A 22,987-nucleotide genomic window follows, 5' to 3' on the forward strand; every position below is an offset into this window, starting at 1 on the left:
ATACACACTACTACATATAAAACAGGTGAACAACAAGGACCTACTGTTTAGCACAGGGAACTGTACTCAGTTATCTTGTAATAACCTATAATGGAAAAGAATCTGAAAAAGTATATATATATATATATATATATATATATATATATATACTTTACTGAAAAAGTATATCTATATCTGAATCACTTTGCTGTACACCTGAAACTAATACAACATTGTAAACCAACTAATAAAAAATAAACTAAATGAACAAAAAAATTATATTATAAATGTATATATTATATAGTATATAACTATATTATATAACATATTATATAATATATATAATAATAATAAATAAATAACAAAACTAAACTTGTTTCTATATACACAGGTAAATAAATCCACAGAAACACAGCTGAAGGATGCCTCCCTACCAGTGGGTACTTCTGAGAAGAGGCAGACTGTAAAGAGATTATTTTAACACGTGCAGAAGTATTCACAGATAGCTCATGAATTTAAAAGTCTTACTTTTGAAATGTGAAAAATAAAAGTGTGTCAGATGAAGGAAGTGCACATCTATTTCGATCAAAATAAGTAACATTAAAAACACTGGTATCATTGTATCATTTTCTAATTTACACACACTTAGGTTTATCCAAGTATCACACCGTTGTACCATAAGACTTTATTTCACAAGTGATTTTAAATTCCGTAGCCAAAACTTCCCCACATTTTTACATGACCCATATCCTTTTTGCTATGTTTTAAACTTTAGATACAGAGTTTGTTAAAAGCGAAGCTAAAAGGGAAAGACACATTCCTTCTGCTGAATAATATATCCTATTCAACTTAAAGATGATTATTAACCTTTTGGGTATCAAGAATTGAAACTGCTGGGGTCACATTTATTTGTAGATCCCCAAATAGCCCTGAGGTCTAAATAGAAAAATATCTTTTATAAACTGTAACAAAACTCTCACCTCAAAATAAAACACTATGAAATTTACACAACTATATCCTTATTCAACATTTTTACAATATCTGGAAATCTACGGGATTTTTAGAAATGACAATGAAAATAGTTTTACATTCAGAAAACAAAGCTTATACCAACATGACATAACCTGAAACCAGGCACCTGTGCAGAGTCCATACAGTTCTTAAGTCACCCTTGTTAAAAACACACATTCTCAGACACCCAATACATGTGAGTCAGAACAAGGATTTGAATGAAGAGAATTCCAATGAGATTAGCTTTGCCTGTTTGTTTGAATGGGGTCTATTATTCAAATTCCTTAGGATGGCCGAGAGGCTCACAGGGCTGCTGGTAACACGGCCAGGTTTATAGCATCCTTTTCTGGTTTTCATCCTGTTTGACAGAGCTGTGAGGTTCCAAACCAGCTTCTAGAACTTCTGCTCAAAAACTGGTGTTAAAGTGCTTCAATGCGACCTCCCAAAATTTCATAAAGCATCAAACCAACACAGGCCACTGCCGTGCCTGCAACCGCTGGTTTCATTTTATTTCTCGTCTTCATTTTCTTCAAAACCAATATAAAGGTGTCCCATTATGATGAAATGATTCTCTCAAAAACCAAACTGTGTTAGTGTTGATTAATTAGAGTACTGATACTTGGGCAGACTTGGGAACATCTCAGTGCCTCCGCAGGGTAAGATGCTGGTTCTGTGGCTAGCCTGGTGCCATGGGGTGAATGCCTGGTGGAGCTCCCCAAGCACCCCCTCTGGATTCTGCCCCTCCACGCCAAGGACGCAGCCAAAAGCAGAGCGATGGCCCAGGCCCGGCTACACAACCTCGCCCAGGAGCTCGTACATGAGCCGCCCAGGCCAACACCACCTTTCGACAAGAAGACCTGCGTTATGACACACTGGCTGCGTTCTGTGCCACAGGGGACACACTGGAGGGCTCTCAGTGGGGGTCTTGGGCTGTCCCATCCTCCACTACATGCCATCAAATCAGGTCACACCAGACATTACCTGGGAGCCACAACGGCAGTCCCCTCTGTGAGCACAAAACCCGGACTCCTTCCTGTGTGTGTGTGTGTGTGTGTGTGTGCACGCACACTCACATCACATCACATCACACACCTCCACTTGCAGCTGAGGCCATCAGAGCACTGCAGGGCCGTGCCTTTCACATGAGCCTTATTTCAGGCTGGGTCAGGGTAAGGAGAGATTTTGCACGCAGCCCTGGCATTCAACTGAGTCCCTCAAAATGAGCTAAATCAAACCAGGCAGTGGTGGTTTTTTGTTTTTTTCCATTTCTTTAAAATAAAACGAAAAACCTCCAGAGGAATTGTTTTAGCCTCTTATTTTAAATGTTAACGAAGAAACATGTGAATTCAAGGGCACAGCCGTGAGTAGCTGATTCAAGAGTTACACGGACATTTGAAACAAAGTCTAAATGCATGGAGAGGAGAGCAACCAGCGTCTTCAGGAAGAGCTGTTTTGTTGTAAGTTCTTCATGGCAACAGCCCTCCCTCCCGCTGCCATGATTATGTACCCAATGCCAGCTGTTTTCGCAAAGGGGATTTTGTTTTATAAAGGATCCGTCGTGATGGGTCTTCTGCCATTCCTTCCCTAGAAGACCACTGTCCAGCAGGCCCAGCTGAAAGGGGCCCAGCGTGAGCCTGGGGAAACCGAGGAAACCGAGGACCAGACGCAGACCAGGGCCCTGAGGGATCCTGTGAGCCGGCACCCACAGCCAAATGCAGAATCCAAACAGCCACCCACGTGGGACGAAAAGGCTCGCAAGGGAATACTTGGGTGGCACGTTAGGATTTCCCCAAATACTGTGAAAAAGAAAAAGTGCGTCAGCACTTCATCCTATAAAAGATAGATTGCGACTAGCAGCTTACAATAGTTCCTGATAAATCTTAGCACTGCAGGGAACACCTGCATTGTATCAGGATGGGAACTGAGCGAGCACAGGTCTCCAAGTGAACCTGGGGGTAAGCGCTGCACCTGACATCCGTCAGGGCTAGAACTCCTTTAGCGGAGCTCAAGTGAATGATGAAAAGACAGTCTTCCATCTTAATGCAGCGTGGATAAGGGGGGAATCCTGTGATCCTGCCAGAGGCCGCAAGAGTCAAATCGTCCCTACTTCTTAGTCTTAGCTCATTTATTGGCCCCTCAGGGGTGCTTTACTTCATAATAACTCGGTACCCATGATTCTTCCCTGGAGACAGCAGGCTTTGCATCCACTTCAGGATTGGGGTGTGGCCCCCCTCACAGGATTGTTTCACAGCCTCATCTCCACTCAGCGGACTTCCAGAGACCCGGTCGTCCACAGCACGGAAGGAAGCAGATAGAGGCAGCCTGGACCGGCCACGCTGCATCCACAAATCCCACTTTCCAACTGACATCACGAACTCTATCCTCCACTGCAGAATGAGTGAGTAGCAGGGGTGCCTGAAGTTGAGATGACGAACTACTGCAATTTCCTGAGGCATCTAGTGCCGCCAGGAGCTCGTGGGGAGGTGCTGCAGAAAAAGTCACGAAGGTCCGCAATGTCACGTGTTGCATTTCTCAAAGGTAGCCGAAGACATGCAAGGTCTCTGAACGACGCGGTCATTCCAGCTTTTCCCTCCCCACTCCCAGCGGTGAGCTTGGCGCTCGACTGACTGTAGAACACGATTCACATAAGCAGATAGAAAACACTGTCACTGTCACACCACACACCCCTGGATCAGATGGGGAGGAAACAGTTGTAGAGGTAAAAGCGATGAATGGTCCATGTGTGTTGTCACAGCCATCTCTACGTACATAAAGGCTGCAATTTTTTTTTTTAATACAAGGGTTCACATCCATAAGAGGCAACTGAGAGGCACTGAAGTGACTTCACATCCACTCCAAAGCCATTTCAGCTGCCAGAGTCCCGAGTTTCTAATAATCAAGAAATCTCAACACGAGGGGTGATTCCCAGGCATCTCCCCAGAAAACAGCAAAACTGACATTGTCTTAGAAATATTTCTTCTATCTAGTTTAATCATAGCTCACTCAGATATTAAAAAGTATTAAAATATACTTCAACTCTTCCCCTAACTGTATTTATATATAAATCCCTGAGAGGGTACCTGTCAAGTTGAAATTCACTATTTACAGTTAACAGACATCAGGAGTGCAAGCAGACACCGGATCTACAGCAGGGCGGTGCTGTCACCCGCCAGGAGAGCAAACCAAGTCTCCCCCCCTAAAGAAAAAAAAGGGGGAAAGTGCGCGGTGGAGGTGGGGGAATTGTGCCAACGTTCTGCACAGAAGCAGCTGGCGGAATCTGCCGTTCATTCACTCCTGGGTGTTGGGAGGGCACGGCATGATAATTCCACAGGGCACTGTTGATCTCTCAGCATTGCCTTGCTTTTCCACCCTTTTTAGATCTCAGAGTAGTGGTGCCAGGGATGATCAAGGCATTTAGCTAAATCTGGAGCAGAAAACAGGCAAAACAAAGAAAAAGCAAATAAGGAAAAAAGGAGGCAAAGGGGTCAGCAGGGAATGTATGTGGTGACCGAGCTGGGGGGGACACTGCTCATCAGTGCCGCATCCCTGACCGATACTGGAGGGGAGGGAGGAGGGCTGACCCCTTGGTGAGAAAAATGCAGCTAACCATTCAAAGCAACGAAAATACATAAACACGAAAATGATCTCAAAGGATATGCATTGAACTGTCAGGGAAACGGGTGTTTCTCTCCACATCGGGGACCAGCTTTCATCTCATCCAAGGGGACTTGGCCAACCTCAACTCTTAGACACGAAAGTGACCCAACAGCCAACTACATCAGTGATGCTCAAAGTGGGTCCAGACCTCTGTGCCTTTCTTCTTGTGCCCTTCTGGGATGAGGGAGGAACTCACTAAAATCTGACTTTAAGAGCTGTATTATCGTCACACCTGTCTCCCACCAGTCTGGGTGCAGCCTGATGGTCTGTTTATTGAGATTTGGGGGAAGGTGAGTGTGAGATGCTCAACTCTGAAGGATGGGGCAGAAGGGGGAGAGTGGCGCTACCCCGCCCACATAATGAGACAGACACGTGCTCATTACCGCATAGCCAGGGAGCACGATTTCCCCTGCGAATCTAGAGTTATAATAAAGAGCTTCCAAACTGGTCTGTAATATTTTAAATCTATGGCTTCTGAGCAGAATAACATTTAAATAAAGTGCTGTTGGTAGTGCATATGTGAGAGAGACTCTGCAACCCAGATGGCCAGAGATTCATTAGAATTTCTCAGTGCTTTGGAGATAACTCCCTCAGAGAGCTCAGGGCCCGGGGCAAATCACATACATGCTCTGCCGAAGTCCCAACATCTTGGAAATTCTACAAAGTCGGCATAAGGGTAAACTGAAGATCAGGGGCAGTCATCAAAGGAAAAATGAAAGTAATTCCACACCAGGGATTCCTTGGAATTGAGTCAGGAGGAGGAAGCAACCCAGCTCACTCCAGGCAAATTTGCCTAAAACATGTTTGCTTAAGTATTCGATTGTAATCCCTGTTTCTCTAAAAAATTTACGCCTGCCCCCATTTCAGCAGTCTGCAGAGCACTGGGTTCCTTAGGCTTTTTGCATCTTTTTTACATTTTAAGGATATCTGAATTCAATTTATCTAAGAGCACATACCGTACTTTTGTATTTCTAGTAATAATTTATTAGATTTGCCCCTATTTTCTTAAATACTTTTTTCTTATGTCAATATCTATTTTTCAATATGTTCAAGACTTTGTATACAGTTTATCGAAAATCCCTTGCTTAAAATGAGTTTAGTCCTAGCAATAAATACGTGCTTCTCTACGCAGTCTCATACTTTGACAACTGGGTTTTCATCATTTTTTAGCACTGGATGGACAAGAGAGCTTAAAAAGTAAGATACAAGGAAATCTGATCCCTCTATCTTACTTGATCATTTTGCTGTACAGTAAATGTCTCCATCAAATGGAAAGAAATATTCTGCATCACTTAATCCAATTAAGAACGTGCAGTGCTCATGGGCACCTACATGAGATGGAAAGGCAAAGACCCAAACAAACAGCAAGGGGGAGAATGCCACAAATTCTGTGTGAAATCATAGAGATATCACAAGTAATCATTGCTAGAAACGGTACTTTAAACAAAGGGTCTTCAGACAAATGCATTAAAACCATCCTAAGTACAAACAGCCCCATCTTTGCATGGGGCTGGTAAAGTGCTGCACATCTGACTGTGATTAAAAACACAGAATTATACAGAAAACGCCCTTCTGACAAACTGGTCTTAAAAATTTCTTAACTGAGGTTCTAAAGATAAACTTTTAGGTAAAACGCCCACTAAGTGTACTGACTGCTAGGGGAACTGGTTTTAGGCAAATCGATTCGTGCTATGCCCAATTCACTCTTGGGTGCAGCCTGAACAAACACAAACGCTTTCTCGGGCCGAAGGAGCCTGCGGGCACGGGGACGTGTGGTGCGTAAAAGGCAAGGGCCGGGCTGGAGGTTCTGCGTCCTTCTCCCCGCCGCAACCCCCCACTCCCGACACCCGCACCCACCCACCCCGTCACGTCCTTTTCCTCCAGGACGGTGCCCGCTTCTCCTTGTGCGCCGTGGCCAGCCGCTGCTTCTCTGCCTCTTCCGCCTTCCTTCTTTCCTCCTTGGCTTCCTTGTACCGCCACTTGGGGAGCTGCAGGTGGGTGCTGTCCTTGGTGCTGCCCTTCGCGGCCCGCTCGGGCTGGAAGGCGGGCGCGGGCGCCTTGCTGATGCGCACCTTGGGGATGACCACGCCCGGCCGCACGCTGCTCCGCCGCAGCAGCTGCAGGGACAGGAGGCTGGCCTTCCGCGGGGCAGCTGGCAGCTGGGAAGAAGACGTGGAGCTGGCTCTGGGGGCCCCCTCTCTGGAGACCCCCGCGGTCTGGGAGGTCCGGAATCGCTGCTCGGCGCCCTCCGCTTTGTCCCTCTCTTGGGCTTGCGTGTCCGGGCGCCCCCGTGCCGCCAGGATTTCCTGCACCGCCAGCCGCCTTTTCCCCACACAGGGGGGGTTCTCGGGGCACATGGTCTGGCAGACGACGGCCACGGCGGGGCTGTAGAGGCTCGTGGTCATCCTGACCATGTGGTCCAGGACGCCCCCATCCTCCAGGCCTTGGCGCAAGCGGGAGGTAAGCATGGACCGCACAAACGCGGTGAGCCTCTGCAAGCAGTTCTTGGAGCCCGCAGGCTTCGGACCCGCCTCGGGGGCCAGCGGCAGCTCTGGCTTGTACTTCTCCCCAAACTGCTCTGGGCACGGTCGCTCCAGCAGCCTCTGGATGACGTGGACCGCTTCAAACCGTCCCGTGTAAGTAGCCCACTCCTGGGACGACATTCCGCGGTGAGGGTCCCTGGCGTGGACATCTGCCCCTGAAAACCGCAAAGTAGAAACAGGAATGGGTGGATGCAATAAGACCTCCCTTCCACAGGCAGAAAACGAAAAGACAGTGAAATGGATCAAAGGCGAAACTTCCAAAACCTTCTAACAGACCCTACCCTGGAGCTGGGCCACCTGGATGAACCCAACCTGACCGTCACCTCTTGCGTTTACTATTGTAACACAACCGACCTTTTGTTTTTGCGGTACGCGGGCCTCTCACTGTTGTGGCCTCTCCCGTTGCGGATCACAGGCTCCGGACACGCAGGCTCAGCGGCCATGGCTCACGGGCCCAGCCGCTCCGCGGCATGTGGGTTCATCCCGGACCGGGGCACGAACCCGTGTCCCCTGCATCGGCAGGGGGACTCTCAACCACTGCGCCACCAGGGAAGCCCCACAACCGACCTTTAAGTGTTCCACTTAATGGTTTATCTTTCCTAAATAAAACCCCCTAAACTCAGCACCTAAATCGTGGAATTTTTTTATAGAAATAAGATTTCATGGCTTTCCAGCAATGGAGACACAATCAGACCACAAAGGTGCTTTGTAACACCTGGCAGATGATACTAGAATGTGCTAAAAATACTAACAGTAACTCACGGGCAAAGCATTCAGTGTCCTATTTATTTATCATCTCCCTTTTTCCTCCAAGATCTCTTGTGGGGATGATTATGGTTCTTATCTTACAGGAAACGTGTGGTCCTTCACTTTTCGTGCTGGTGGTTAGTTGGTCGTGGGTCGTGGGCTTCTCCAGGACAGAGGCAGTTTAAGCAAAAACTTAGTCATTTTTGCCTCCTTAACACATACAGTTCTGGCTGGTAGGAGGCATGCATTTAATAAACGTTTGTTACAGAATGGATGGTGGTCCCAGTGGCTGAAGGCACTGCTGGAGACCTCGAAGCTGGTAAGAGAGAAGTGCTCAGACCTGGGTCCTGACCCTCAGCTGCCTGCACTTCCCACCACCCTGCTGGGGGGCTCTTCCTCTGTGACACTTTTCTGTGCCAACAGGGCCAGGGTCTAGTACTCAGGGACTTAATCCAACACTAATCTAGGTGCGCTGTGAAGCTGTTTTGTAGGCGCGGTTAGCATCCACAACTGGTTGACTTTTAAGTCCAGATTACCACCCAAAATGTGGGTGAGCCTCGTCCAAGGTCTTAGGAGCAAAAGTTGAAGTTTCCTGGAGAAGAAAGAATTCAGCCTGAAGACTGCAGCATCCACTCCTGCCCAGGTCTCCAGCCCACTGGCCTGTCCTACAGATTCCAGGCTTACCAACCCCCCAAATCACATGAGCCAATTCCCTAAAATAAATCTCTTAATATATATCTCCCATCGGTTCTGTCTTTCTGCAGGACAGAGGCTGCATCTCCTACATCCTCACGGTCTCCCTTACACTGGTCACTTCCTTAATCTCCTCCATACCAGCCACTGCCCCCTCTTAATATTGCAGAGTTAAACTTCAGCTCAACTTGATGAAATGTTCATAAGTTTCAGCTTGGTAGTAACATAGAAATTAACCAGGGATTGCTGTTCAGTTAATCTTGGTCCAATCTCAGCCGAATACACAGTTAAAAATCATTCAGGATTTCAAGTCCCATTAGTCATATTTCCACTGGCAAAGCAATGTGGGAAGTAGGGCAATTATCTAGTCTACCCAGGGACCAGGCCCAGCAGAAGCTTCCGCATTTACATCCCACACAGACCGGGGTGTCCGATATGCGATGGCTGGTGAATACGAACGAGAGCAGCAGGGGGTCTCAGCGACTTCCCCGCCCCATAGCCCTCAGTGGCCCCATGGCTGAGGCAGACGCAGCTCATCTGAGCTCGCCCGGTAATGCTCTTAATTCTGTGACACGTTAAAGAACATATCAGAAGAGTGGTAATTATTGGGAACTGGAAATCACGATGGAACTCATTAGCTACAGTACAATTTATAAACGGACTCAAACGAAAAGGGGGCAGTAAAAATGTCATTGCAAAAAATAGATGACACATTAAACCTTAATTCGTTGCACGTCACTTAAAAAAGGAGCAAACTGAAAAATTAAAATCTTAATGAACGCTGCTTGAAAGAGACATTTTTCAAATGCTAATGGAAAACTAAAGGAACAGCTGTCAAAGGTTGAGTGCACCTCTTCCTTTTCAAAATCACCTTGGAAAATACAAACACTGTAAAGAACGGAGGCCATTCTGACTGCAACGCAGCTCAAGAATCTGAGTCATGCTGTAAATGAGGGATTCACTTCCTTAAGAAAGTACTATTAAGGGTAATATTAAAGGCCTGGGCATCGTCATTAAATCATGAAAGGCAAGTACTGACGATTAGCACGTTATACTTGTATCTTTTTAGAAAATACGGAGCACCTCTGAAAGGCCAAAGTACCCATTGCCTGCCCCAGAGACGCCGGCACCCTCATGCCCCTACCCCGCGTTGTTTCGCCCAGGGCTCCAGCCGTGCAAAGGCTGGGCTCCTGCCAATGAGTCCATTTGCTGCCACGTTAAGCGCTGTGAGCTGTCTGTACAGAATCCTCTATTTTATTCAAGGCAGCAACTACTCAGTTCTAGGCTGAGTCTAGACCATGACTGGTCTATCCCTGAGGTTCAAAACTTGGCCATACTGACATTTGGGGCCAGATGACTGTTTGTTTGGGGGACTGTAGGGCTTTTAACAGCATCCCTGTTCTCTGTGCACTAGATGCCAGTAGCATTCCACCAGTTGTGACAACCGAAAATGTCCCCTGGGGGATCACACACATCCCCACCCCATTGAGGATTCTGGTTCTGACCTCGATGACCTGCCTTGCTGTTCCCCATTCTCCCAGTCTCCCTTGCAGCTGGTCAGTGAGCCCCAAAGAGAAGGCTGTTGCACCCTGATCGAAGGGACCGATGAATCTGAGGCCTGGAGCTCTGGTGACCATCGTGCAATCATGAGGTGACCAGTCAAGACACTGGCAGGTGGTTGGGGGGCTGTGTGGAGCTGAGTGGACAAGAGGAAGAAACCTGGGTCTGTGATGTCCTCACGGAGTCCAGGGCCAAGCTCTGCATGGTGACTTCCAGTGAGGTGAGACAGACAGACACTTGCTTTCTTTAAGCCACCGTCAAGTCAGGATTTCTGTCACTGGAAGCAGAAAGCATTCTAAAAGGGACTAAAGGAAAACAATCTACCTTCCGTTGCTCATTCTTAAGACGCTTTCCCCCAACAGTCAAGGCCAGGTACGTGGGACCAGCAGGAGGCAGGCAGAGCCCAGGGTGTGTCACTTCCTTTCCTATTTATCTATAAGCCCCCATCGCCATGTTATCTTAACTATAAGCCCCCATCCCCATGTTATCTTATCTATAAGCCCCCATCCCCATGTTATCTACCCTTGAGAGCCCCAATCTGGTCCCCCTCCTGCCGAGAGACCCTTCTGGTCATGTCAGATAGCTAGACATGAGCAGGTCCCTGCCCCATCCTGGACGGGGTCATCTTTCCCTCCCCCATCTGGACACTGGTGATTAGAACATGCCCAGAGAGCCACCCTTTTGTGGTCAAGGACCGTTAAGTCTCCAGCCTTATCAAGACCAAACAAGACAAAACCACCAGCGCAGCTTGGGGCAGGCATCCCAAGACCTAGAAGGTGACTCAGAGTAACCCGGGGTTCATTACGCCGTGTTTGTAATAAATTAGCATTGCGGTTTCTGCACCCATCACCCTTCTGTGGGTTTTGCCCGGGTGCCTGTGGGTAAGCGCCTGCGCAGAGGGAAGAAGTTATATAACCTAAAGCTGTGATCAGCTTGGCAGTCAAATGATGCAGGACCTCAGGGGATTTCCACCACTCTGAAAAACCAACCCCAGCCCTACCGCAGGGCTGCTTCCAGTTTCCAAACAACCCCGCGCCCCTTCTCTCTCTCTGGAGTGTACTTTTGCTTTGCTTAATAAAAAACTCTTGCTACTTAAAACTGCTCTATGTCTCTGGACTGGATTCTTTCTCTTCGAGAGGATGAGAACCGAGGGAATCGCCTTTTTCCGCCGGTGACAGTCACCACAAGACCACTGTGGACTGGTCCTTACAGGCCTCCTCCTGTGCTGTCTGTGGCCTGTATCTTGGGCACTTGGGGTATACTCAGGATGCAGGGTCACAGGGAAGAGCCCTTGAAGGGGGTGGGGCGGGTGATCCCACCCTACCCTCAGGCATTTCAGTTTTTCAGAGGGTCTCAGCAGGGCTCAAGCCCACAGCCTGCAGGGTAGCCAGCTAATGAGCTCACACTGGTTCGTTTTCCAGTCTTCCCAATCTGGCTTCCTTATCCCTGACCAGCTTCCAAGGGTGACTTTCCAGAACAACTTGCCCCACGGTTGGCTCTCGTGGGTGCCCAGGCTAAGACGGTGCCCTTGGTGATATGAAATGCCTGATTTTTAGCCCTTTCTCTGCCTAATAACTTGACACTATTCCAACTTAGTCACAGAAAATTCATGTTTTCCTCTATAAACAGAAAGAAACCTCCCTGGTGATATCATATCCTTCGGCTTTCCAGAAACACATAGTCAGGGCTTGCCTAAGACAAGGATGAGCACACGATGTACAGCGGGAGTGCCTCTGCTCTCTGTTCATTAAACGAGCCTCCTACACCTTCCTTTCCGTCTGCTTTGTTGCCCAGAATCCCAGGGAGATTCAAGGCTCCTGTTTGCTTGTTTTTGCTCCCCAAGTGCCGCAGCAATGACACCAACACCTCAGGTATGAAAGCCAGCTCTCTTAAGCCAGTCTGGAACCTGCCAACCTCCACCAGGTTCTGCTTCTCTTCAGAGATAATCACGGCTTCCCTCATACGGCTTCTAAGAGCATTTATTAAATACACCTGTCACTTGGGGGCATTAATATTCCACTGAATTAACAAGGCTCTGCAGCCCTATCCCCAACCCCTGGGATCTCATCAGCAGAGCTGACGTTACTCCTCGGGATGCCAAAAACCAAAGAGCCAATATATCAGCTGTTCAGAACTTGGTTATATATATATATTTTTTTTAAATTTATTTATTTAATTTATTTATTCTTGGCTGCACTGGGTCTTCGTTGCTGCGCGTGGGCTTTCTCTAGTTGCGGCGAGCGGGGGCTACTCTTCGTTGTGGTGCGCGGGCTGCTCCTTGCGATGGCTTCTCTTGTTGGAGAGCACAGGCTCTAGGCGCACGGGCTTCAGTAGTTGTGGCACGTGGGCTCAGTTGTTGTGGCTCGCAGGCTCTAGAGCACAGGCTCAGTAGTTGTGGCCCACGGGCTTAGTTGCTCCGCGGCATGTGGGATCCTCCAGGTCCAGGGCTCGAACCCGTGTCCCCTGCATTGGCAGGTGAATTCTTAACCACTGCACCACCAGGGAAGCCCGAGAACTTGGTTATATTTCTATTAAAAGCCTGAGTTCTGGTAATTCTGACACTATTTCGTTCTGCCCAACAAGGTAAGATAAGAGCTGATATGCACCTACAGGTTATGAACTATTGGAAAATCTAAACAGTCTAGGGGGGCATTCAATTCAATGATTCATTATTTCCAAAAGGAAATAGTTCTTATTGAATATTATGAAACTGCAACTCGGAAATTCAACCCAGGTGCAGAAAGACACTCAGGTTCAGAAGAACACGGCACTTGAAAAAATGAGAATGAGATACACAGTTTTATCCTAACTATTAATATGTAGTAATGCTCGTGCCTTTTGCTTTTAAAATGATCACAGGATGACCTGATTCTGTAAACATCAATCCAAAAGAAATACCCAGATTTTAGGATCTTTACAGGCTTAGTTCTTCTTAATATTGATAAATTCAAATGGAAATAAGAAGACTTTAAAATACTGTTGCAAATTGTTTAACCATTTCAACAAGTATCCTATTGCTATGTACCAAACCCAGGAAAGGCATTCAATCACGTATTGTTTTTTCTTTTAAAACATACACACTCATCTGTAAGAAGAAAATGTGACCCACTTTCCTGGGGAAAAGTATAAGGTAACTTAGTGGCAATAGTAAAAAATGAAAATATTCTGTAAGTTAAACAATAAAAGGCTTAGAGGGCAGCTCAAAAGCTCCCTGAAAAAGGTGTCAGATTTTCTTTTCACTTTTCCCTTCATTTCCCATTTACATTAGTTACATCAGTGGTTTTCAACAAGAGGCCACTTTCCCACTAGGGGACGTCTGGCAATGACTGGAGATATTTTTGATCATCACAACTGGGGGGTGCTACAGTCACCTAGTGTGCAGAGGCCAGGGATGCTGCTAAACAACCCACAGGACAGCCCGACCACGAAGAATTATCTGGCCCCAAACATCAGCAGTGCCAGGATTAAGAAACCTGAGTTACCCTCCATAGAAAGTTTAAGTATCTGATCACAAGGATATTTTCAAAGGGAAAAATATACCATAGTTTTTCATTCATTTAACACATAATAGTGAACACATAAAGTCACCAATAACAATGACAACCAACAATGACTGATGGCTTCCTCCATGCCAGGCGAGCCCCTGAGAGCTGTGAAGTGTGAACTCACTCAATACACATCATGACCTCCTGCAGTAACTACTGACATTCACCGAATTTTACAGAAGAAACAGGCCCAGAGCAGGAGGTGGCTGGCCCTGGGTATAGAGAGCCTGAATGGTGGGGCTGGAATTTGAAACCAGGGGTCCTGATTTCCAAGTTGGTTCTATTGGCCATTCTGCTCTGACCAGTCACAGTTCAGGAATAGAGGCACGAGAGGTCTGCACTCGTGTGGATTATTCTAGACTTTGATGGGGTTGTGCTCACGTTGACAGGAACAGGAAAGGTAGGGTATATAAAACCTAATGCCAAATTTGTTATCCAAATAACTAAGGGAAAAGAAAAAAAAACACATGAGCATTGAACACACTGCCCTCAAGCAGGCCCATCTCTCGCGAGATCTGAAAGGTTCTGTGATCTGTAAATGCCTGAAACCTCTACCAGACTCAGGGAAAAAATGACAGCAAATCCCATGCACGGTCCAGACTGATTAGAAGGCAATTAATCTGAAAACAAGAGGGTTTGTAATTCAAATTAATTCATTGGGGAAAATGCCTCGATTGACATCGAAAGGTTTTGGTTGTAAAAGTGAATTGCTAATTTACACTCAATTATAACTAGATCCAGAAGCAGTAAAAGCAGACGAAGCTCCCCCCAAAACACAAAAGCATCCTAATCACCATTAAATTAGGAGGAACCGTCCCTCCCTGATGTCATTGATAAACCCTGTGGAAACGGCTACCTCACTTTAAAAAAATGAAACTGTCACTGAGTCAAAAGAACCACCAATGAGATTAATTTTAATTAGGATCTTTTTTAATTCCAAGAAGGTTTTCATCTTCGAAGCCTCTGTCTTCGCTTACTGAATTTATTTTTTTTACAGCATCCCCTAAAACACTTCGGCTAAAGCAGGAGAAAAAAACAATCCAAAGTAGGTTTGTAACAAATCCTGTAACCCCGATCTAATCACAAGGAAAAGGACAGATGGGCTCAGGTTGGGGGACCAGTGTTCATTGGCCAGTGTCAAGACCAAGTCATGGACAAGGCATGAAGACTGAGCAACTTCTGGGGACCAGAACAGACTGGGGACATGTGACAACTCAGTGTGGGAGCCTGGCTGGGATGCTGGAACAGAAAGGGGCCATCTGTGGAAGAACTGGTGACATCTGGATAAAGTCTGGACTTTAGTGACTTGTATTGTGCAGTTTCTGCCTCTCGGTAAGATGCTAACATGGTCGGGGGAGGGAGGGCGGTGCTGAGTCGGGGCTCTGTGGGTGCTCTCTCTACTATCTCTGTCGCTTTTCCATACACCTAAAATTATCCCCAAATGAAGGTTTATTTACAAAAAGAAGCAAGTTGGCTACACAGAGCTACTAGCCCAGGCTGATGCCTGGAAGAATTTTAACGTGGTCCTCGAGATACTGAGACTGGAGGGGATGCCGCCTCTCTGGGAGCTCGTAGGGCCAAGCAAGACCGGCTGAACCCAGTGCCAAGAACAGAAACAAAATAAACTAAGATAATGAAATCAAATAATGGCGACAACAGCATCTCCCCCTGCTTGAGATGCTCCCTCTGCGCCTGACCCTGGGTGTGTGCTTCACACACATTTTCTCATTTTATTGCCAGAATAACCCAGTGAGGTGGTGCCCTAACAATGATCATCAATTCCATTTTAGAGTGAGGGGGAAAACAGCTAGAGATTAGTCGCAAGGAATTCAGCTCAGTAATTCCTTAAATATGTATAGCCCCAGAGAGTTTACAAAGTGATGTATTTCATCCTCAGGGAGGTGGGGAAGAAGTCATTACTCCCATTTCACAGATGAGGACAGAGAGGCTCAGAGGAGGGGCTTCCCTCAAGATGATGAGGCCAAAAGGGCAAAGGGGGGCCTGCCGTGCTGGCCCAGCCTGAGAACATTCCACTGTGATGCCAGGCAGAAAGAAACTGCCCCTAAAGACCCCTAAAACCGAGTCCCACTCCCGCAATTTATGATGAACCTCTCTACCCAAAACTTCAATCCCTTTCTTGTCCCACTCCTGTCCTCCTCAGGATTGATGCAAATCAAAGAAAAGGGGGGGATTGAAACCAAGCAGGACCCTGTGAGGCCTTCCCGGGTGCAAAAGCCCATCTGTGTCCCCTGTTTCTTGTTTGTAGAAAAAAGGCTTTAGTCTCCTAGGCCTTCCTCGGGTTCCAAAGAGCAGACTTAAGCAGTTAATGATCAGGACAACAGAGTCACAGGACTCCTAGTTCCTCCTGAAGGGATATAGGTGACAATCTGGTGCATACCTTTGAGTTGTTCTGCAGAAACTAAGACCCCCTCCCAGTGGAGGATGGTGACCCTACGCTGACCACAAGCACTAGATTCCAGACCGGCTGGAACCCAAAGGTTGATGGTTGAGACTCCTGAAGCATCACCCCGTTACCTCACCACCAGCTGATCAGAAGGTCAACAAGCTGGTCAGGCAACCTATGACCCTCTCTCCTAACACCATCTTTAAAAACAGTTGCCTAAAAGCCATCGGGAGGTTCGGGTCTTCTGGCCTAAGCTGCCGGTACTCCTTGCTTGGTGCCCTGCAAATAAACCCTTACTTTGCTGTGAACAACCACCGTCAGAGTATGGCTTTCTGCACTGCGGGCACACGAGCCCTTGCTCAGTTACAACGTCATATGACCACGTGACTCCACCCACCAGCAAGCAGACACCTGGGAGGGCTCCTGGGTAGACCCTGCCATCCCTTTGCCCACCTTCAATAGGACCATCTTGCCGGCGTCAAGACCAGAGCACACGTTTGTGAAGAAAAATGCAGGCAGGATGAGGCTAGGGGGTGAGGAAACAGGAGGGCTGGCCTACGGGGTGACCAGTGCTGTGACCTCCCAACCCACCCTGAAAGCAGGAGCTTTTTTTTTTTTTTTTCTTTTAAAAATTAAGACTGGGGTGATTTATTAATCTTGTTAGGAACTCTGATACAAAGCACAGTAAAAGGCCACAGACCAGTAAATAAACAATGTGGCTTTTGGCTACTTTACAACTGCTGCTACGGCACTGAGAGGAAAACACGCTTTTTCATCACTTAGAATGAAGGAGTACAAATGGCAAATAAAAGTTTTAATCACGTCTCTGATTAAAAAGTTTAATCAAGCTTTAAGTGTCTGCTGGTTTAAATATTACCAACCTAAAAAAATACTTTAAAAATTTTTAGTTAACGCAAGATTTATAGAGAAAGTTACTTGGTTTTGAAGGCAACGCAGTTGGTTCCTATGCCATAAGAAACTTATCCTCCAGCTTTATGAATTAGTAAAGTAGCGGACCGTATTACAGGCCTTGAGTCACATAAATTTATATAGGTTATTAGCATTATCTTTAAATGTACAATATAAACAAAACTGTACATGTATGGCATATTAACTTTGTTTTCCAAAACAATAGGCAACTCGTTAGCTAAAGACACCATAATCTGCAAAAAGGCACATCTGTATAAGATATATGCCCTTTTCTCCTCTATGATTGGGTTAGGTAGTCTGTTTACATTTCGACAAAACAATAAACACAGTGCATTCTATTATTTTCGTTCTATTTTTCACTTTTGTCTTCAGCAGCAAATTCTGGCTTTTAAGACACGGCATTAAAGAGTTTAAGAGCAGTGGGTGTTATTCACGATCTTCCGAAATGTAAAAACTAGACGTAAAAACTAGAAGATGGTCCAAGAGGCTTAAAAATCAGTATCACCACACACCCCCTATATGTGTATAAATTCACTGCCTTAAAAAGTCATCTGTCACTCAAATTTGAAAAATTCCACAAATGCACTATCTGCTTTCAGTGCCATCAATGTCACTTTAAACCATATTTTAGCAGAGTCTACAGTGCAAATATAAATTCTTTATACTGGCCTTTGGGCAGCACTGAGGATCCAAGACAAGGCAATGCTACTGATCACCTGAGGATAATGGTAAAGGACTTCTGTATTTTTATTTTTCCAATCTTTAAAAGCTTATTTGATCAGTAGCATTTTTGTAAGAACATTATTTTTTTTAAAGTACTAAAATGCTAGGCCTTTTTTGAATAAATTTAAAAAAAAACCTACAAATACCATTCCAGTGGCAATGACTACATATGGCTAGGGTCATTGAGGAGTTTCTGCATTTTCTAGCAAAGGCAGTCTACACAATGCGGGGTGCGAAAGCTCCCGTTTGTAAGTCTTTGGTGGCAGTTTTGGCAGGTGAGGGCTTGAATTCTGCCTCGGTGGACCGGGGGGCGCTTGAGGATGAGCAAGATTATTTTGACTAGAACTGAGCACATAGCATCGATGTGGTACCCTTGGAGAGGGTGTGCTAGGAGGAGTGTTTGGAGAATTGGGACATGTACTAACGTCTCTGAACCAGTCTGGGTCTCTATGAAGATGTCCCAGTGCAGGTGGCTGAAGAGTAAACAGACAGTTTATAAAGCGTTCTGGAGGCCGAAGGGGAACTGGTGGAGGGGTATCAGGAAGAGCATCTCTCGGCGGCGGCGGTGGTGGACTATGCAGAGGCCCGTCAAATGCACCAGAAGGAGCAGGAACTCTGGGTTTTACCTTTGGAGGAGGAGGCTGTCTTGGCAGAATAGCAGGGGGGTCATCATCAGATTTCATAGTCCCCTTGGAATTTGAAGCATCATGATCAAATTTTTTTCGAGGAGGAAGTGGAGGAGGAATCAGTGGCCCTTCACTTCGTTTATGAAAACCACCACACGAACTAAAGAAAGACTTTGAATGAGGCAAGAGGACTGGAGCAAAGATGCTATTGCTTCCACAGGAACTGTTGAGATCCACATCTAAAAACACACTAAGGTCTGAAGAAGCAGATACTGGTGGAGTAGACGGTGTATTCGGAGAGGTTGGTGCTGACACTGTTGATGCAAGCTCTGTTTCAGCAATCCGACTAAAGCTTATTTTACGTGGTTCTCTTTCTAATGGTGTTGGATGACCTCGTAAAGTACCTGAGGTAGAGCCATGTCAGCCTGTATTAGGCCTTATTCCAGGAGATTTTAAAGAGAAAGTTGATTTCCTAGGAAATTGAGGTGGCTGTTTGCAGTTTCGGGGTTCAATTTCTAGTGACTTGTTGAACAAATAATCTGTAAACTCGTTTTCAGAAGCATTTCCCATGGGGTTAAGGTTTTCAAAGAACCTCCTCATTTCTGGTTCTATCCGTAAACAGTAAGGCTGATTCTGATATTGCTGAATTTCTCCGGTAATTTCAGCTACTTTTTTCCTCTTACTGAAATTGATTAAATCTTTCCCTTTCTTTTTTAAAAAATCATTATTCCCTTCTTCAGTCTTCAGAATATATATTCAGTCTTCAGAATATATTTGTTAAATATATTCCAAAAAAAGACACACAAGGTGGACTGATTGACTTAAATTTCACTAGATATTTTTTAAAATGATCTTGACTTAATTCCACAGCTTCATCCAAAAATTTCCTTTTTCTTTCCTCAAAGGTATGATCTAGTCTACAGACTGATACTGAATTTATTGCACTGACGATCTCTAATACACCACTGAAATTATTCAAATCTTGAAAAACTTGCAGAATTTCTATAATTCTACTTAGTACTGCCACCCGTTCCTCAAAATTTTCTGCTTCCACAATGCACTTTTCAAACCAGAGAGTGAGATTTGTGGTGTGGCGAATCATTTTTAATAAATTTGGAGAATTTATTTCTTTATCTTCTTTGGTCCATACACTCCCTACAAGTTCAGAAGGTTGAACTTTCCTGTAGAGATCAGATTCCAAAAGTATCAGCTGATGTGCAATTTCTATTGGATGAAGTGTCATGAGATCAAATGTTTCAAACTGTCCTGGTCTGCTGATATGCCATTCAGTTGGTGGAGGTGGACTTCCAAAGGTAATATTATGGCTTATTCCATTTGCCTGAGCTTGTTTCTTCCTCTTGATGATCTTAGCAACTGACTCTACCCAGTTCTTCATAGTTTTCCCTCTTACACTTGAAATGAAGGATTCTAGTCTTTCAAGCAACTCCAAGCCTCTTTCAAAATCATAAAAATGGTGTTCAACCCTGTGCCGAAACACATTTAAGATCCTAAGTTGTACTGGCTGGACGTATTCCTTGCGAAACATTTTAAGGTCTGCACTGATTGGCTGCTCGCCTTTCTCTACTGCCAATTTATCTGCTTCACTAGGTTCTGGCTCTGGAATTTCAAATCGTTCAATCAGTAAGCTTAGCAATTCCTGTGGTTTACAAAATGAACGATACGTAGTAAGAAAAGTGCGAACAAAATTGGGATCTGCATACATGTGATGTGTTAACCTTTCAATTAATTTCACCACAGTTCCTCCTTTAATAATGGGGATTCCACTTCTACTTTGCAAGTTGTCTTCAAAAACAATGTTTTCCTCAGAGTCTTTTACCACAAAACGATACACTTCAGGACTCGGTAATCTAAGTGGTTGCTCATTTTCTTCCTTCAATAATACTGAATCTAGCATTCGATGTAGAGTACTATGATAATGAAGAGAAATAAGTGCTGCCATCCAGTTATTTTTCTCTTCAGCAAACTTAGCAGCAAATATTATGCTGTTTTCATCTTTGGATACTAATTCAAAAGCATGTTTGCACTCACAAGTATCTTCTTTGTCACATATTTGTATTTCCCTCATGACAAATTTTTCTTTTAATCTGTATTCTGTACTACTGTATCCTGGAAGGTGTGACTGGCTGTGACTGGGTTTGTGGCTAATCATTAAGCCATCAAAGAGAAAAATATGCCGTTCATGTTTAGCACCAATTCTTGTCAATGGGCCTTCCATAATAAATTCATTACAACACTGTCCAATATCTTTGTCTTCCCATCCATCTATGTTTTTCTGAATTTCATTCATTTTTTTAATAGCCAGGTGCTTGCTTCTTAATTGACGATTATAAAAAGGGCAAACAGGATCCCCAGGTCAGCGTCTAGGTGAATACTGCTTGTAAATTCGGTCTACACTACCTTGGAGATTCATGAGAGCAGTAACAGCTTGGTTCAAACACTCTCTGTCTTCATGCTCTTCACTACATGCTTTCAATTGCTTTAATAATTCAAAGTAGTGCCAACAATGATATACTGGCACCAGCATAAGGCGTGGAAGGACATAACGAAGTGCCTCTTTAAAACCATCAGCAATGGACTGGAAGGGTAGAGCCACTGCAGGTCTGGCCATCAACTTACTGAAATGTTCATTAAATTTTGGTGAAAGAATATGCTGTGATAATGTTTCGTAAGGATCAAATGCTTGTTCCTCTGCCAAATCTTCAAAACAGCTTCCAGCTGAGGGATGAGGGCTGCTTTCATCAGTCATTTCAACTGTGTCTTCAATTAAACCTAAAAGTTTCACAGTCAATTCATGTATAGCTAAAATGTTACTGAAAATCTTTTCAATATCAGAAAGTTTAGACAGCTTTCTGTCAGAAATAAAAGCTTCTCAAAACACTTTTATGATCATATTTAGTTCCCGTAAATACTGTCTTTCTTCTGCAATTTCAGTTCTGACAAGGTCATAGTAGTTTAATTCACCTGAAGAACTAGGTTCATCTTCACAAAGAGAAACCAAGCCTATGTCATCCTGATCAAACATGTCCATCAAAACCTTATCTGCAGGGCTTCCCTGGTGGCGCAGTGGTTGAGAGTCCGCCTGCTGATGCAGGGAACACGGGTTCGTGCCCCGGTCTGGGAAGATCCCACATGCCGCGGAGCAGCTGGGCCCGTGAGCCATGGCCGCTGGGCCTGCGCGTCCGACGCCTGTGCTCCGCAACGGGAGAGGCCACAACAGTGAGAGGCCCGCGTACCGCAAAAAACAAACAAACAAACAAAAAAACCCTTATCTGCACACATTGACACTTTAATGTCCTGTTGGGATATTTCATAATGTTGGATATTAAATACATAATTATCAGCCAATTTCAAAATATCAGCTGAGATATACTCTAGTACAGCCACAATATACAGGGACACATGGTAGTCCACTTCGTACCCTAAAACTTCCTTCAATGAAGGATGGATTTTGTCCACAGGCAGTAAGAGGATTTCTTCGTTTTCGTTTCTCTATGGCAGACTATGCATCAGCAACAGCCCATTTATCCATTGGATGAGGAAAGGTCTTTTGAACTCGTTCCTCCACATCTTCAACAGTCCTTGGTTGGGCCATGCATAATTAAGCAGCTGAAAAATCAGCTCTTCAATATAATAGAGAGACTCTTCATTAGCTGAGAGATTGGGATGTACTTGCTCCTGAACCTTCCGCAGGGCCGAGACCAACAGTCCCCGCCATTTCGGACTGTTCTCTTCGCTGACGAACTCGTACGGCTGCGGCGCCTGCGGCATGGCCCCGGCGGCAGCGCCTCCGTAGCGGGGGCGGCCCGCGGGCCGAAACGGGCCGGGCCGGTGGCCTGACAGGCAGGGCGTGGGCCGCCTCGCCTCGCCGGCCGCCGCCGCCTCCTGTCCGGGCCGCCGCTACGGCCGAGTTGGCTCGGAGGCCGAGACGGCGCCGGCGGGCGGGCGGGGGCTCCGGGGGCGGCTTCCTCGGCTCCGCGGCGTCGCCTAGTGCAGCGTCCGCAGAGGAAGCGCTGCGGCCCGTGAACCCGGGCGGCCTCCTTTCCCCGCGACGCTGGCCTGCTTCTCGGGCGGCTCCTCCTCCTCTGTCTGGGTTCGCAACCCGGCAGGGGTACAGCTGGCCTCTCTCCTGCTCGAACTTCCGCTACGGCGGCGGCGACTTGTCTCCTCATCGCCTCCTCTCCGCCCTCCCAACCGGCAACGCCGCCCTGCCCGGCCCACCCGAGTCACCTCCAGAGGGCCCTGGGGACAGACCGGGCGCGCGCGTCGGGCGAGAGAGCCACACTGGCGCGCGCAGTGCTGGCCACCACCACCTTCGCCGCCGCCCCTTCCGCAGCCGCGCACAGCGCCCCAGGGCCGCCGCCAAGCCCCGGGCCCCAGCAAGCGCGGCTCGGCCAGCCCCCTCCGCCCCGCGCTCATTACCCCGTGTAGCTGGAGCAGCCCCGCACGGAGCATGCGCGCCGCGGAGCGGGCCGGAGCTTTTGTTTTTGTTTCAACTCGGATGATGACAGCCATACATCTCAACAAAGAACGTTTCTTTGCAGCATCCAC

General features: G+C 46.3%; 2 protein-coding genes across 4 annotated transcripts in view; both read right to left on the reverse strand.

Annotated features, from left to right (window-relative positions):
• Positions 1–2,644: 2,644 nt before the first annotated feature.
• Positions 2,645–22,987, reverse strand: part of ANKRD33B (ankyrin repeat domain 33B) — an 89,189-nt gene continuing 68,846 nt past the window's right edge. Inside the window, exons 4-5 of one of the 3 annotated variants that reach the window (XM_004274487.3) lie at positions 6,509–7,345; positions 2,645–2,786 (exon numbers count right to left, since the gene is read on the reverse strand). In XM_004274487.3, the coding sequence (XP_004274535.1) occupies positions 6,513–7,345 (833 nt within the window). In that variant the 3' untranslated portion in view covers positions 2,645–2,786; positions 6,509–6,512. Of the gene's footprint in view, positions 2,787–4,041; positions 4,415–6,504; positions 7,346–22,987 lie in introns of those variants that run through there. The other 2 variants (XM_033436587.2, XM_033436585.2) reach the window with 2 other exon arrangements.
• LOC105748221 (son of sevenless homolog 2-like) lies at positions 14,436–22,953 on the reverse strand. Its single transcript, XM_033436584.2, is given in 5 exon segments — positions 14,436–19,168; positions 19,170–21,478; positions 21,703–21,905; positions 21,907–22,036; positions 22,039–22,953. Coding segments are annotated over 5 exon segments (4,008 nt in total). The 5' UTR covers positions 22,208–22,953; the 3' UTR covers positions 14,436–17,971.

The sequence above is a fragment of the Orcinus orca genome, chromosome 3, assembly GCF_937001465.1.
Source record: "Orcinus orca chromosome 3, mOrcOrc1.1, whole genome shotgun sequence".
NCBI classification, from domain to species: Eukaryota; Metazoa; Chordata; class Mammalia; order Artiodactyla; family Delphinidae; genus Orcinus; species Orcinus orca.